This window comes from Sinocyclocheilus anshuiensis, unplaced genomic scaffold (assembly GCF_001515605.1).
Source record: "Sinocyclocheilus anshuiensis isolate Anshui unplaced genomic scaffold, SAMN03320099.WGS_v1.1 scaffold1274, whole genome shotgun sequence".
In the NCBI taxonomy this organism is placed as follows: Eukaryota; Metazoa; Chordata; class Actinopteri; order Cypriniformes; family Cyprinidae; genus Sinocyclocheilus; species Sinocyclocheilus anshuiensis.
This window is the reverse complement of record NW_015558608.1, coordinates 106,958-123,542: the sequence shown is the minus strand read 5'-3', so window position 1 is coordinate 123,542 and position 16,585 is coordinate 106,958. Positions and strand designations below refer to the sequence as shown.

The window sequence follows — 16,585 nt, the reverse complement described above, 5'->3', positions numbered from 1 at the left end:
TACACACACACATACACAGACATACATGCACACACATTTTGTTGCAGATATAGATATTTGAAATAAATGACAGGTGACACAAAACTTATTGCAAGTCTTCTCTTTTTAAGAGTTTATATGTCATTTTTAGGTTTCACTGTAATCATAATCTGGCATAATTAATAAATAAAAACTGATATGTCTGTATGAACAAAATGGTAAACTTTGACTCAATGTGATTTTAAATGTTATAACAGTGATTTTATAATGTCTAAGCATGAATCCATCAAACCTATGAACAGTACTGTTTGAGTGAGTTGAATTAGTGGTCCATTAGTGGTCTTCCGCTGCCATCTAGTGGTTATAAATGCAATTTCTCATACAACACTGTCTTTAAAATTTATAACTATTATAGTGTTATTTTTTTGCCCAATCTCTCTTAAATTTTGCATGCTTGTTTAAAATGAAATTATGCATCAATTTACACAGTTTTGAGAAGATACCTTCTCAACGGTTGCGTATAGTCGTTTTTTATGTTTTTTTACATTTTATAGCGCCACCAAGTGGCAGAGCTGCACAATTGTTTTTTATTTAACCAAAGATTGAGCTCTTACACATGTCTACCGAGTTTGGTGAAGATATCTCATTCCGTTCAGGAGTTATAGCCATTTTTGTAAAATTGGCCGCGTCTCTTTCGTACGCAACCGTGAGTCGAAATGTCAACTTTTTTTGATAATTATTGATATTCACTGACCAGGGAATATTTCTACACTTGTTTGGTTCCGATCGGACGAAAACCTAGGACTAGTTCGCAAAAGTAGGTTTTGGACATAATTCAAATTTGCGGAAAAACGAGACTTCCTAGACCCAAAATCACAGCGACCATTTTTAATTTGCCTTGACCCAAGGATTCCAAAAATGTAAAATTTTTGAGTCTACGACAAGTGGTTTAGGAGTTATTAGCACTTACGCGTTTTTGATCGCTGTAGCGCCACCTATTGGCCGATTGGGGTGAGTCTTTGTCAGAATGTCCCCTCAGGGAGCTCTACTTTCTGGCCAAATTTCAGCTCTCTAGGCCTTACAGTTTGGTCTGCACGATCAGTTTTAGCGGAGAAAAATAATAATAATAATAAAAAAAAAAAAAATCCTAACAATTACAATAGGGTTTCATCACTATGTGCTTGAACCCCTAATTATGCAGGTAACATGTAAAGTGCATTAACATGCGTAACTACGTCACACTAAGTGGCCTTATCTACTATGTACTTACATCAAAGAATAAATAGAATGTACTTATTGTGTTCATATTGTATTGTAAAACACTTCTGCTGCTATTGAGGTGGGATACGGGTAAGGTTAGGGACAGGTTTGGTGGTATGGGTAGGTTTAAGGGTGGGTTAAGGTGTAAGGGATGGGTAAACAGTGTAATAATAAATGTAATTACATAAATTAATTACAGATGTAATTACATGCAGGTATCTTTAAAATATAAGTACAATGTAAAAATATTTATGGTACACAATAAGTGCATTGTACCAAATTATTAATTTAAATGTGAGTACATAGTAGTTAAGGCCACTTAATATAAAGTGGGACCCTTTACTGGGCGACCTTGTTTCTTATTGCAGTTGCTGACATTTTCATGCTCACATGACATGGAAGATTCAGTGATTCATAGATGATTATGTGTAATGATCCAACGCATTAAAGGCATTTTTGTATTGTAGGGCTCTCTGCTGGTTTTGACCACTCTGACCAGTCCAGTGTCTTTGAGAAACAATGTGGACAAACAGTTCTACACGCTGATGTTGATGTGTGTGCTAGTGATGCCAAACCTGCTGATGTTCCTGAAGTCTCTGTGGAAGTGTGTCTTCAAGAGCTATGTGGCCCCTAACCCAAGGACACTGGGAATCGTGAGTTGACATGATGCAGATTAACATATGAGAACACTCCATTCCCCAGTATTATATAGAAAAAGCATGCACAAGTCCAGCAGTTCCTAATACGTGGGCATGTAAGTGGGTAATGAGGAATGAAAAGGGGAAGTTGCATGTGATGCATTGGCCCGTGAATCAAACGGGTAGAAATAGATGGATAAATTACAAAGTAAACAGCTCACTTACTCAGATATCACTGCTTTCTGATAAGTCCAAATCAATCTTGAAATGACTTCAAGTAATGTGAGGCTGGAGTGAGTAAAATGAAAGGCACATCTCCATGTGCAAGACCATCATAACACCTGCAGTGTTTACTGAACATGTTGATGACTAATGCAAAAATGTTAGGTATACACAACATCTGAAATTTGTTACATTATTCTTATAAAGCAGGGGTTTCCAACCCTGTCCTGGATATCTACCTTCCTGCAGACTCCAACCTGCTCTAACAAACCTGTCTATAACAGCTTTGATTGTGTTGGAGCTGAACTCAACAGCGTAGGTGTTCAACCCTGCTCCTGGGGACCCACTGTCCTGCAAAGTTTCTTTCCAACCTCCTTCAGCTGGAGCTGGAAAGTGGGTCCCCAGGAGCAGGGTTTAAGACCAATGCTCTGTAGCTCTTTGGATACCCCTCCTTTAAAGCACCACTAATAAAAATATTAAAGCTAAAATGTGAGCTGACATACTCTCTGGATGGCTAACTGATCTACTAGTTGACCATCCTGATCTAACCCTTTGCCAAGGTGGTCTACCTGCACTAACCCGGCAAGTTTATGCACCTAGATACCTGTAGCCCTGGGAACTGGTTGTCCAGTTAATCAACCACTTAGACCTGGTTGAACCAACCAAAGAGCTTGAAAGACCAGCTTTGAAACCTATGCAAAACCAAGCTGAATTTATTTGGATTTTCCAGCAGGTTAGACATACCAGACGACCATTTAGCGTAGGATGCCGACTCAGTCTGCTCATGCTGTTATATAATAACGATGAATTGATGGCAGAGGAGTAACTCTTGGTGTAGCTCCTGTACTTCAGACATTCATGAACTGATGAAATGTGTACCTTGAATGCTATGGAAGTCTCAGTGTGTACACATGTAATGATTGTTGTCAATGCTTCTGCAGATGTGTGGGATTGAGAGTCTGGTGGCCGTGGGGACTGCGATCCTGGTGCTCATTGTGATGCCTAAGCTTGATGTTCTCACAAACCTCAGCATCCCCGGAGGCATCTGCATCCTTTCAGCCGTGCTTCAGATCGCCTTCCGATTGCAGACACAGAGCTGGATGATCCTGTACCCCATATGCTCCCTCATCCTAGTGCTCAGCGGCTACGTTCTACTGGTGGTCGACTACTATGTGAGAGAGTCCTCTTATGTGCCAGGACAAGTAGAAGGTTGCTACATTTATGTAGGCATTGCAATTTTTGCAACGCTGCTGGTTTCTCTGAACTGGTGGGAGAACCCTTTTCAGGCCAGCACTAACATTCAGGAAATGCTCAGCGAACTGGACACTTTCCGAGATGCCATTTATCTGTTCACCAGCCTCATTCGAATAGCACTGACCTTGGGGGTGTACTTTCTGTATTACTGCCTGATTGTTGAAGCCGATGCTCGCATTAACTGGGATGCTTTCACCAAAGCCAGTAAAGGCACGGTAGAGATAGGCCTTGGGCTGTTTTTCCTGCAGGCATTCTGCTCTGCTGCCTGCCACTGGTTCGGAGTCGTGGCCTGCAAGATCCACTCGATGACGTTTGCTTTTGCTCTGCCCGTGTCGTTAACTGGTCCAGCGACGCTAATCCTGGGCATGATACTGTTCTTGACACAAGCTGAGATGTTGGTCCCTTCCTCACAAACTGCTAGCTTATATAGCTCTGGCGACAATTTTACAGTTAAAACTCCTTTCTGGCCATTTTGTCACGAACTTGAAACTCTCAAAGACGTCAACACCACCCCAGTCGTGATGCTGGAAATTTCCTATAGTATCTGCAAAACGTCACTCAACAACCCGAACGCCATGTGGCCTTTCTCCATGCTGGCGCTGGAGGGGGTCTGCATGTGGCTCGGCCTGGTCTCATGCACATATTACGTGTGGAGAATCAAGGTGCAGAGGATTGAACGCACGTCCCAACTTTTCGTACGCCGCTTGTATGAATCCGCCTTCATTGACCTCTCTATGCTGCTGAACACGAAAATGAAAGCGGTTCGTACGGCAAACAAGGAGAGGTACATATTACACCATGATGTCTATGAAATGATACACATAATACAGTACAAGTGCATGAATTTAGTCAAAATCTGACTGTTTCCTTTCCTTCTTTCTGTCGTGTAGTAGCGGTAACGATGAAGTGGAAAACTGTGTCATTTACCTTTGTGCAACAATGTGGCATGAAACATATGATGAGATGCTGAAAATCATGACTTCAATGTTCAGGTATGTATACAGTGATCACAAATATATTTCAGCTCAAAGCCCAGTTGACTGAAACCCCTTAAGCAAAGAAAACACCTAGCTGCAAATGATCGCTAAGACTTTTCTTCACCTAAGGGGCTTCAACCAACCAGCTGCAATTCTTCATTCGTTTGGCTTGTTTGTTGGTTTCAGATTGGACAGATACCGAGGGGATCCGAAGGAGGAACACAAGGACTGCTTTGACTTTGAATGCCATATTTATGTTGACGATGGCTTCATGATAGAAAAAGACACTGAGAAAAAGCTTGTCAACACCTATGTTTGCGATCTTATACAAGTAATCATGGAGGTGTACAGGTAAGGCAAAGGTTTTCTGTCCGTGATCAGCGAACAGACTGATGTTAATGGTATTTCACAACCAACTGTAAACTAAATATCACTGTTTTTGTCTTCAAGGGTATTTACAAATAAGGAGCCCGATGAAGTTTCCATCATTGAAACACCATATGGGGGTCGTCTTGTGATTGTCATGCCAGAGGGAAACATGCTTTACATCCACATTAAAGACAAAGAACTGATTCGAAACAAAAAGAGATGGTCACAGGTGAACATCACAATCGTATTCCTTAGTATGAAAAATAATTCAGTCTTTGCAACACTGTTAATTTTGAACATTTACCTGAATCTGACTGAGCATGTGTGCATTTTCAGATCATGTACCTGTATTACCTGCTTGGCTGGAAAGGATACAATGTCAAAAACCCTCAGAAAATAACAGTAAGTTTTTCTATTTGATTTTCCTTTAGTATTGAGCATTCGGTCACTAGTGATGTTGGATAAGTCAAGCTTCACTACTGCTATTGCTCATATGTTGGTTTACTGATTCAAATAATCCCCTATCCCCCTTTGGGCCATGTGCATAAATCATACCACTTTAAAGTGATCAAACATGGACAAAAAAGGTCCCACACACTTATATTGAAGGAGGGACCTGAGCCATATCTAGAGACTGGAGAGACGCAAAGAAGGACCCTTTTGACCCAAGGCAAACCTAGAAACAGATGACCTAGGGAGCACATATGGCTGAAGATAACCGTTTTTGACACTGTGTGTTCTTACAGAGACAAAACAACCCAAGTCGTGCCAGTCTCATATCATTAGATGGTGAGAGTTATTTGCTACCTTCGTATGACAATGACAGCAAGAGGAGGCATATATCTGACGAAAACACATATATCATGGCCTTGGATGGAGACACAGACTTCCACCCCGCCGCTCTGATTCTGCTCGTCGATCGTCTGAGAATGTATGACACCGTGGGCGCAGCCTGTGGACGCATCCACCCCACTGGAATGGGTAAAAATAATCTGTATTCAGAGAGAAAAATCAAACAACCGAACACAAATTGTCATATTTTGAAAAAAACCTTTGCTTATAGGGAATGTAGAATGTCAAATTTCATAACAGTATTGCATAAAACTCACAAAAACCTGTACATGACTTAAAAGGAAGAAAGAAGGTGCGGTCTGGATCTATAGCAGACAATGACGTGCCCTTTTATAGGCCTGCTATTCAAATGCTGATCAACATACAAAGTCCACTTACATAAACGCTTCCAGGCAATCACCGCAGATTTATATTAACACTGCATACTAGAAAGAGCCTATCAAGATCATCAGAAAGCTAATCTCAACAACAAATGACAGCCAGCATTTACAATATGATAACAGTGCTCAGCTACCTGAAAGACATAACCTGAATATAAAAATGCTCACATGCAGTATGCGCACCACCCTCCATTCATGTTCTACGTCCCCATGTTTCAGGCCCAATGGTGTGGTATCAGAAGTTCGAGTACGCAGTGGGTCACTGGCTTCAGAAGACAGCAGAGCACGTGTTTGGCTCAGTTCTGTGCAGTCCAGGCTGTTTCAGTCTGTTCAGAGGATCTGCACTGATGGACGACAACGTCCTGAAGCGATACACCACCAAAGCCACACGAGCCTCTGAGTATGTGCAGTATGATCAAGGTAAACATGCCTACGCTCAGAATCCCGTCCTGTTTCTATAGCATTGGATATCTTACTAGCATGCTAACCATCCACTAGAAGTCTTGTTTATGCTTAAAAAATACCTTGCAGTTACATTATCTTACACATTTGTCTTTACTGTCTTTACTATCTTGTCATCCAACGAAGCATAGAGTATATCTGATTAGCCTGGTATGTATTGACACTTGTCATGTCTAGTACTGCAGTGTTTGTAAATGCCTAATAGGTGGAAATGTGTCTTCTTTTGGGACTGATTTCACCCTACTGCAGGGGAATAGCTAAAAAGGCTTATCCCATGTCAATGCCATGTTACCAGTTAATATTTAACAAAGAATATTTAGGGCCAGATTTACTAACAGCTTGTGTCAACGCAAACCATCTTTTGGCGTTAAAATAGTGCTGTCAGGATTTACTAAAGACGTGCAGTAAAGAATTAGTGCTCAAAAGGCGTGGACAGTTATTTTTGCACCTGACTTTATTGAATATGCATTTGTAGGGGTTTCCCTTTCAGACGCAAAATTTATGGGAGTTTATGGGAGTCAATCTAAATTTAAAAATGTTCCCCTCCCATCGGTGCTTTTATGGAGTTGCGCTCTAATGCTAATTTGCCCTGTTTAGTAAATCTGGCCCATAATGTCTACACATATGACATGGATCTAATATTTTACATCAAAATTCAGAAGCAGCTAGCAATGTAATTTAATAAACATGATAAGGTTACATCAACTTTTGTTAACATTTTTTTTTTCAGTGCTTCTGTTCCGTAAAGTAGATGGTTACCAAGACATACTGCATCAGATGTTTCTGTGTAGATGATTCTGTATGGTTCCTCTGAGCTCCACCAGTTAATCATGTTACTCATCTGCTCACATTTAGGTGAGGACCGTTGGCTGTGCACTCTTCTCCTGCAGCAGGGCTGGCGGGTGGAGTATAACGCTGCTTCAGATGCTTTCACCAACTCACCGCAAGAGTTCAAAGAGTTTTACAACCAGAGGCGTCGATGGGGTCCTTCAACACTGGCCAACACTCTCGATCTGCTCCATAGCGGGAAAGACACGGTCAAGAGGAACACCTCCATATCCATGCTCTACATCTTATATCAGACCTTCACTGTGGCTTCCTCCATCCTGGGACCTGCCTCTGTCACCCTCATGGTAGCAGGTAAATATTCAAAGAATGGGTAAGGACGTATTATGGAGGTTTGACTACCCTGCTGGAAATGTCAGTTAAACCAGCTTCTGAAGGAGCTGAGGCTGACCTGGTAGACCATTCGGTCAACCTGTTTAGGGCTTGTGTATTGCCCAATCTGGTAGAGACCTGGTTGAGCTGGTTAACATGCAAGACAAAGCTTGGTTTACCAACCTGAACTTCTTAGGCTGGTATGACCTGGTCAAAAATACATCTCTGTGAATATATAAATGTATGGAAACTGCTAATTTTCTCTTTCTTTTCCATTTTAGGAGCTTTCCAATTTGTTTTTGGAATTGAAGGCACTCTTTCTATAATAATTGCTGTTGTACCTCCAGCTGTTTACATGCTCATATGTTTTTTGGCCAAACCCAACTTCCAAATCACAATTGCTGCCATTCTCAGTGTCATATATGCATTCCTGATGACTGCATCCTTCTTTTCCATTATTGGTAAACATTGCTAATTATCATTTTGTGTGTGTGTGTGTGTGTGTTTAAAACATGCTTGGTGATATTCCATTTCATTGAATGTCTTATTTTAGGTGACATGGTTAAACAGGAAACATTTATAACTCCTACTGGACTCTTCCTGGTGTCTGGTGCGATCCTTTACATGGTGACAGCCATTCTTCACCCTCAAGAGTGCACTTTGATTATCTACGGTCTGATGTACTTCATTTGCATTCCCAGTGGATATCTCCTCCTCACCATATATTCCCTTGTCAACATGCACATTGTATCTTGGGGCACTCGAGAATCCAACAAGGCGAAGGAGCAGAAAAAGCAAGTGGGTGCTGTGTGCAATCGTGACTGCAAAATGTGCTGTTGGGATGTGAAAATCCAAGTCACTCAAGAGACTGAAAATCTAGTCCTTCAACAAATCCAGCAAGCCGTCAATCCAAACACACCTGCTGCCAAAACCGAGCCAGAAGAGCCGAAGGCTCAGAGCAACCATGATGTCCAGAACAGCTTAGATGCGAACAAACACATCCTTGACTACATCGAGGAGATGCCTCGTAAGAAGGACAATTCCAAAGAGAATCTCAACAAGGACAATGAGGAAAAAGACAGTTGCTCTGATAGAAGGTAAAGACTATGAAAATATCTTAGGATTACATTTGCCATGCTGCTGAAAAGTTCTTATATTTCCCCAACTGTTGCTTCAAATGAATCTTACAGTGGGAGTTCCAAAAGCTGTGAGAAAAAAGCCGACCCATTTAATGATGACACAGACTATGATGATGATGACGATGACGATGATGATGATTATTACAATGATTACGATACTCTGGAGCCGAAAGAAGTTGTGCCTGAGAGTGGTAAGACATGACATCTTTTAGATCCATTCCTACAGGTCTCTTATCTAGCACACGTGATTCATGATTATCTTGTCAGCACAATGTTCTATGAACTAAGTTAGTAATGGAATTAGTAATGGAATGAGAATCTCTGATTCAAACCGCATAAACTTCTCAAATGTACCCTATTCTGAGTGTAGGGTTGGCCTGTGCACTGAATTATTTGTTTACGTTGTTCTTATTCAAACGGACAGACTGGGTGGAGCCCGTGAAGAAAGAGTTCCTGAAGAAACTGACGTATGCAAATCTGAAGAGAAACCTTCAGGAGCAGATCCGATACACACTGAGAAACAAGAACCAGGAGGATCTGTGCGAGGAACTGGTGCTGATTCTCACCGACACCCTGAACGAGGAGCTGAGGGATAAAGTGGGTCCCGAGGATGTCTTGAGTGTGAGTCAGCTGGAGGAACTGCAGTATGCTCTGAACGAAGCCGCCAGGCGCATCGTGAAGACAAACCGCATCGAGAACGGAGCGCAGCGACTGGAGCGGCGTGTCAAGAGGGCAATCGAAAGAACCCTTGTGGCTCCACAGGTTGAGAAACTATCTGAGGTAATGATTTCTGGATGGTTCATGTTCTAATGAGATTTACACAAGTAGGACATGTTCCTGGATTGTTCCATTCCCATCAATGCATCAACATTTACCTCATGGGTGTCCAAACTTTTTTAAAGGGGGCCAGGTTCGATGATGTGAACACTCCGGGCGGCCGGATGCTTCTCCCTATATATATTAAAGTTATTAAAATCTATCCAATGTATGCAGAGTTGTGGTCACAATTAAGAATATGGGGCTACTGGGACTACTGATATAAACTTCTTCTATTTTATATTTACAATAAGCAAAATAATGAAAACATCAATGGGAAAAAGTGGAGATATGGTTAGAAAGCATGAAGCTCGCGGTGTAAGAATACCAGACACGCACATTTCAGCGTCTTCTTTTCTTCTTAATGGTGTTTAGCAAACCCACTTAAAAGTGGGGCAAGCGATTTCTGGTAGCCAATGTTGATATTTCAAACCACCAAAAATTATGGCCACGAATTAAGAATTCATTTTTTCGTTTAGTCTAAATTATGGCCACGAATTAAGTATTCGTTCTCTTGTTTAGACTTAGCTGGCACGAATTCATTCGTTCGTTAATTCGTTCATTCGCTAGTTTTAGTAGGCCTAAATCGTGGAACGAATTATTATATTTCGTAATCACTTATTAAAATCATTATTGCTTAAAATTAATAAATAATAATAAAAGTTCTGTGAAACAAAGCAAAACCTATGTTACACCGTGTCTACACCAGATGCGAGCGGCGCGGCGTGACAAAATACTATAGAACTCATTATAATCAGTGATGCCGTCTACACTGGATGCAGGGCGGTGCGTCACGACAAATCCCCGACAGAAAACTGCTGCTGTGTTCTATTTATGACGTGTTGACACAAATTTCAAATGATATTCAACAGTCGCTTTGTCGCGTCCAGTGTAGACAGACTTTAGCTGTTGCGGCGCATTACTCACCTATCGAGAAAAAACATAGCAACCTCGGCGTCTGATCGCAGGCCTTCCCGCTCCTTGAGTTCTCTCCAGCGCTGGAAAGCTGATCCGATATTTACACGGGTCCTACTTCTTGCCTTATCGTAAGCCTTCTTTTGTTCCGCAGATTTCCTCTTTTGTTTTGTATCCGCCATAACGTTATATCTTCCTGTCGCTCAGCTCGGCTAATGTCCGTCCTGTGCACTGAACACTCTCTCATCTGCATCATGAGTAGACACGCTGATTGGCTACAAGTTTGTTTTGGTACTTGGCCAGACTCAAGTTTTCTCAAGCGTTTTAAAAAAAATACATACCCCACTTTAAAGGCGCATACCGCCTCCTACTGTACAACACCAGCATGACAGCTGATGTAAGATAATAATCGGGCCTGGGAGAGCCGAAACGATCAGTTAAAAAAATGCTTGATTGGCCCCGATCCTGATCCTAAAAGGGTTAGTTCACCCAAAAATAAAATCTGTCATTAATTACTCACCCTCGTGTCGTTCTAAACCTGTAAGAAATTAAGATATTTTTGATTAATCCTGACAGCTCCCTAACCCTCCCACAGACAGCAATGCAATTACCACAACAGTAAAATAATCCATGTGACATCAGGGGTTCAACCGTAATTTTACGAAGCTACGAGAATACTTTATACAATACTGTGTCATGCGGATACGTTGTTTTTGTTCAAATCAAAGCATACACAACATAGAAAACGACGCAGCTGACACAGAATAGCATACGCTGTTTACGTTCAGTGGATATTCTCCAAAATGGCAGCAGGGTGACGCGGAGGAGACGAATTGTTGAATAAAGTCATTATTTTAGTTTTCTTTGCATACAAAAAGTATTCTTGTAGCTTCGTAAAATTACGGTTGAACCCCTGATGTCACATGGATTATTTTACCGATCTCCTTGCTACGTTTCTGGACCTTGATCGTGGTAATTGCATTGCTGTCTATGGGAGGGTCTGAGAGCTCTCAGAATTAATCAAAAATAGCTTAATTTGTGTTCCGAAGATGAACGGAGGTCTTACGGGTTTAGAACGACATGAGGGTGAGTAATTAATGACAGAATTTTCATGTTTGGGTGAACTAACCCTTTAAGATTGGCTCGGGACATCCCTAGTTCAAATCATGGTCAAGCCTCATGTTAATGGCTAAGTGATAAGTCTAAGGTTAGGGGATTTGTGTATAGTCAACATTCAGGAATTGTTTTTGGGTATGGAGATATGGTTGGCTTTGACTGGTTGACAGGAATAGTGTTCCTTTATAGTAAGACCAACAAAGGATGTTGTATGTCCTAACTACTCAAATCTCAGTGAGCAATGAGAGCTATCAGATGTTATCATTTAGCTTCATGGTAAGGGCTAAGGGTAGGGCCTGGAACTAAACCAGTTATGAGTAGGAATTGATTAGGAATTTGGTTTACAAAGTTAGGTTGGCTTTAACTGGCTGACAGGAATACTGTTCCAAGATTGACAAATAATGTAGACTCATTTGGGTTAATCATGTTGGGAAAAGCTTCAGTAGATTTTCAATGGATAAGTAATGCATTTGGCTAAATTAACTGGTTGACTGCACTCAAAATGTAAAGTCTTTTATATGCAGCCACATTATATATATGTTTCCTATTTTACCAGGATGAACACGATTTCTGGAATAAACTGATAGAGCGTTATCTACTACCCATTCAAGATAACAAAGCTCACCTCGAGGAAGTGACACGGGAACTAAAGTCGCTACGGAACAAGGTAAGGTTGGCAAGCGAAAACTTCATTGCTCCTGGCCCGTAACTCTATATACTAAATGAGAACTATTCTCTGTTTTGCAGGCAGTGTTTTTGTACTTCATAATTAATGTCCTATGGATTGTAGCGACGTTCTTCCTTCAGGCCATTGGCACTGATGTTCTGAGCATCAATATTCCAAAGTACTATCCTAACGGAACTTTGGCACCAGATCCCTTGAGGGTGGAGCCTTTGAGTTTGATGTTTCTGCTGTCATTCGCCCTTCTGCTCATCATCCAGTTCTTGGCTATGCTTTACCACAGGTAAAACACGCATCACATACTGCCACATTGGCACCTGAACAAGCAATCTACTAAAGCAATTAAGCAGAGTGCCTAAAACCCCCTTAGCTGTTATAAATTCACCGTAAACCACGGCTTCACGGGGCTTATTGCTTTTATAAAACAGTTATTCCATATACATAGAAAGGTTTAAATAAAGTGTAATGATATTAATAAAAACAGTATTCTTCCACCAAACAATGTAGCTCCTCAGAAACAGTTGTGGTTGCTACAAAGTGGTTGCCGAGCAACACACAAACGTAAACAAAGGTGTATGTTACTTTGTAGAGTAATTTACAACAGCTTCGAAACGCGGCTCAGCCAATCAGAATCAAGCACCGGAACTATCTGTTTTATAATATTATATATACTGCCGTTCAAAAGTTAGATTTTTAATTTTTTTAATGGAGTCTCTTATGCTCATCAAGACTGTATTTATTTGATCAAATATACAGAAAAAAAACATTAATATTGTGAAATATTTTTTGCAATTTCTAATATTGGTTTCATATTTTAATATACTTGAAGATATCATTTATTTTCTGTGACAGTGCTGTATTTTCAGCATCATTACTCCACTCTTCAGTGTCACATGATCCTTCAGAAATCATTCTAATATGCTGACTTATTATCAGTGTTGAAACTGTTTATTAATATTTTTTTGGAACCTGTGATACTTTTTCGATTCTTTGATGAATAAAAAGTTAAAAAGAACAGCATTTATTAAAAATATAAATCTAACAATATGTGTTTACTATCACTTTTTATGAATTTAACACATCATTGCTAAATAAATAATAAGTACTAATTTCTTAAAAATAAATACTGACCCCAAACTTTTGAATAGTGTATAAATTTATATTTTGAATAGTTATTTTAAACTTTTTTTTATCAAAGAATTATGAATAAGTTTCACAGCCCCCCCACCCCCCAATTATGCAATAATATTTCACAAAATTAGTTTGTTTTTTTCTGTATTTTGGATCAAATAGATACAGCCTTGATGTGCATAAGAGACTTATTTAAAAAAAAAAAAAAACATTAATAATCTTACTGATCCCAAAATGTTGAATGCCAGTGTACACACACACACACACACACACACACACACACACACAAATATATGGAACTTGATTATTTGAGATGTAAAGCCCTGTTGTCTCCCATTACAGAGTATACACCCTCATCCATGTGGTCTCATACAGAAGCACAGAGAAAGACTACAAAGAAAAAGATGAGGCGAGTAACTGTGCTTTTTTGTGCTGTGTGAAGAATTTCCTTCTAAGAAGTGGACTGCATTTTTACATTGATTTAAACTTGGATTAGCACATTGTTTTTACAATGTTTTTGTTCATCGCAGGAGGACGAAGAGGAGGGATTGATCCTGGGGAATCCCGTTAATCTTACCGTCACTGCTGACGACTTGTGAAACGCTGATTCTTTCGCTCCTAGTTAGTGAAGTTACAGGTGAAGTGAATTTCTCATGCATGAAGAAGAAGAAGCCAGATCAACACCACATGCCTGAAACTGGAGCTGGGATTTGTTTACTGTAGATGTTTGCACTGAATAAACTTCATTTTTATAAGCATTCTCTGAACAATGTATTATCGTTTGATTACTTGCAAGTTAGTTATTTCTGTGTTAATGTATTAGTTTGTCAAATATTAAAAGTTCTGAAACGAAGTGGTCTGGGCAAGCTGGTTTCTGTGGAAAGCACATTTCACTCAATCCTGTCGTCATTTATTCACCCTCATGTTTTTCAAAAAGCTCCATGCCTTTACTCCATAGAACGCGATTTATTTGTAGAATATCCTGACCATTTTCCACATGAATTCAATTATCTCCATTATGACAACAGCATACATGTTATGCAATGTCTTCTGAAGGTCTCCGATAGCTTTGTGTGAAGAACAGATAAGATAGAGAGACGGATAAATATAGTCAAAAGAGCAAAAGCATTATTACGTGTTTTATTGTTTCTCCGTATTCATTTTTAACACACACTGATTGCATTACGTATGGAAATATATTAATCAAGTATTTCTACATTACATACAAACGTAACCTTCAAAGCTGCGTCACAACCAGGCTTAAAATGTTATATGTGTAACAGAGAGGAAACAGCATAAAACCAGTCATCTATGTTTATGAACGGTTATTTATTGTGTTGAAACAGATCAGATTGGCGGATCTCCTAAGAAGCTTGACCGTGAGCGCTATGCACATAAACCTTCATCACTTGGCCATCTTCTTCTCCATGCTGAGGAAGACAACGAGAAACAGACCTTATAATAGTCAGCCTAGCCTGAACACATAGACCAGATAACACTAGAAATCAGAATGAAGTGTGAAAGCTCTTGCTTGTATTTGATGAGTCTGCTGCCCTGAACGAGCTGAGCCGCTTCATTGGTGAAGTGGCAGGCGAACAGAAGCCAGTTTCTGGGCTGGACCTTGTAGGCGAAGCGCATGAACAGCAGCGAGTAGCAGGTGAGAGCTGTTAAAACAAGAGCGAAAACACCTCCGTTGACCTTTGACCTCACAGTATCGGGCTGTTGCGCAAGCTGTCGCTCTGTCACGTACCGAAGGTCATTCTGCCGCTGATGATCTCTGGACTCTTCTTCATGTCGCTGATGGCGGCGATGGGCAGGCCCCAGTTTGCCACCGGACCCCAGAAATGCTGGAATAACATGACACACGAAGCCTGTAACAACCGCACATGTGCGTGCTATGAGCCTTGATTAGATTACACCGTGATGCTGAGGACTTACTGTGCTGAGGCGAGTGAAGATCCCACAGGAGGAGCGGGTCGATCGTGAGAGGAAACCATCGACACAGTCATGAAGTTAAAACAAGCACTTTCTTAATCACAACCAAATACAACATATCCCATACAGATGATCAGTGTACAACAGCAAGCGTCTGGTCGTTCAAAATAAACAGACATGAAGACAAAAACTGGCTTGATTTAATAAAAAAATAATAATAATTTTTAAACAACGGCGCTGCAACATTTTTACAAAATGTACAATTATTTACTAAATAAAGCTCTTAGAACAATGTTAAACTTAGTCAATAAAGCCACTTTCCTGCCATAAAACCAATGCAATGCAATGCAAAAAAAAGATTTTCTTACTTAGTATTCTTGTCTTGTTTTCTAGTATAACCGTGTAAAAATCCGTGAATCAACATGAATTTACTTGACAAGTAAAATGACTTAAAATAGGTCTTGTTTACTTCAAAACAAATCTCAATTTAGTTTTTTTGTTTGCTTAAAACAAGCAAAAATACCTGCCAATGGGGTAAGAAAACAAGACGTACTATCTTAAGTCGTTTTACTTGTCAAGTAAATGCATCTTGACATTTATACTAGAAACAAGACAAAACACTAAGAATAGCTTTTTTGCAGTGTGTAATGCACACGAGTAACAACGTGAAGATGCTTTTATTTCACTGACAGTTTGACTGAAGATAACGCTGTGTTAATTCAAGCGATTCCAATGTCATCATAAGGAAAACACTACAAAATACAAATACTGATGTTTGTGAGCGTGGCTCAGTGGCGCCGCCCTCAGGCTCTCAGCGGCACTGCAGCACTGTCCTTCACACCGTAGATATGTCATTTACACACACACACATTCATATCAATGCTTCACACGCTCCGCGCGGTGATCCTCACACATCCACACTGTTTGACTCGTTACTGACCTCGTGAGGTAATCTCTGAACTCTTTACTGCGGAGATGATCCACGGCTTTACGCGCCAGAGTTCCAGCCATTGTCCGTCAGGAGATGATTACAGGACGAAGTGAAGTAAACAGTAAACACTGCTCGCTGCTGCAGCTACGCGACGTCAGCTAGAGGACAGAGTCACGCAGGCGCGCTGACGTCATTTCCTGCGTAAACGTGTACTCCAGGCAAATGTAAAGCCCTCAGAGCACTGGAAACAAAGCTTTAGATACACTTGTGAAGGAGTATTTGATGCTAATGAATGCCATTCGCTCAGAACTTAGAAAATTGTAAGGAAATGGTATAGATGAAAAAAAACTAATTTATATTTTAGTCTTA

At 40.4% G+C, this 16,585-nt stretch overlaps 3 protein-coding genes across 3 annotated transcripts in view; 2 read left to right on the top strand and 1 right to left on the bottom strand.

Moving 5' to 3' along the window:
* The window catches only part of LOC107680279 (uncharacterized), a 20,257-nt gene extending 16,044 nt beyond the window's left edge, over positions 1–4,213 (top strand). The window contains exons 6-7 of the mRNA XM_016476106.1: positions 1,707–1,892; positions 3,041–4,213. Coding sequence (XP_016331592.1) covers positions 1,707–1,892; positions 3,041–4,213 — 1,359 coding nt within the window. The remainder of the gene's footprint in view (positions 1–1,706; positions 1,893–3,040) is intronic.
* A 398-nt stretch (positions 4,214–4,611) lies between these two features.
* Positions 4,612–14,047, top strand: LOC107680277 (uncharacterized). The gene is made up of 14 exons (XM_016476104.1): positions 4,612–4,681; positions 4,781–4,928; positions 5,036–5,101; positions 5,446–5,680; positions 6,151–6,351; positions 7,249–7,533; positions 7,833–8,012; positions 8,105–8,648; positions 8,742–8,881; positions 9,115–9,470; positions 12,094–12,204; positions 12,285–12,502; positions 13,693–13,759; positions 13,881–14,047. The coding sequence occupies exons 1-14, from the start codon at positions 4,668–4,670 to the stop codon at positions 13,947–13,949; spliced, it is 2,634 nt and encodes an 877-aa protein (XP_016331590.1). The 5' UTR covers positions 4,612–4,667; the 3' UTR covers positions 13,950–14,047.
* Positions 14,048–14,481: 434 nt separating this feature from the next.
* On the bottom strand, positions 14,482–16,412 carry LOC107680286 (mitochondrial pyruvate carrier 1-like). The gene is made up of 4 exons (XM_016476115.1): positions 16,222–16,412; positions 15,101–15,197; positions 14,882–15,014; positions 14,482–14,780 (listed from the first exon to the last, which is right to left on the bottom strand). The coding sequence occupies exons 1-4, from the start codon at positions 16,294–16,296 to the stop codon at positions 14,756–14,758; spliced, it is 330 nt and encodes a 109-aa protein (XP_016331601.1). The 5' UTR covers positions 16,297–16,412; the 3' UTR covers positions 14,482–14,755.
* Between the last annotated feature and the right edge of the window lie 173 nt (positions 16,413–16,585).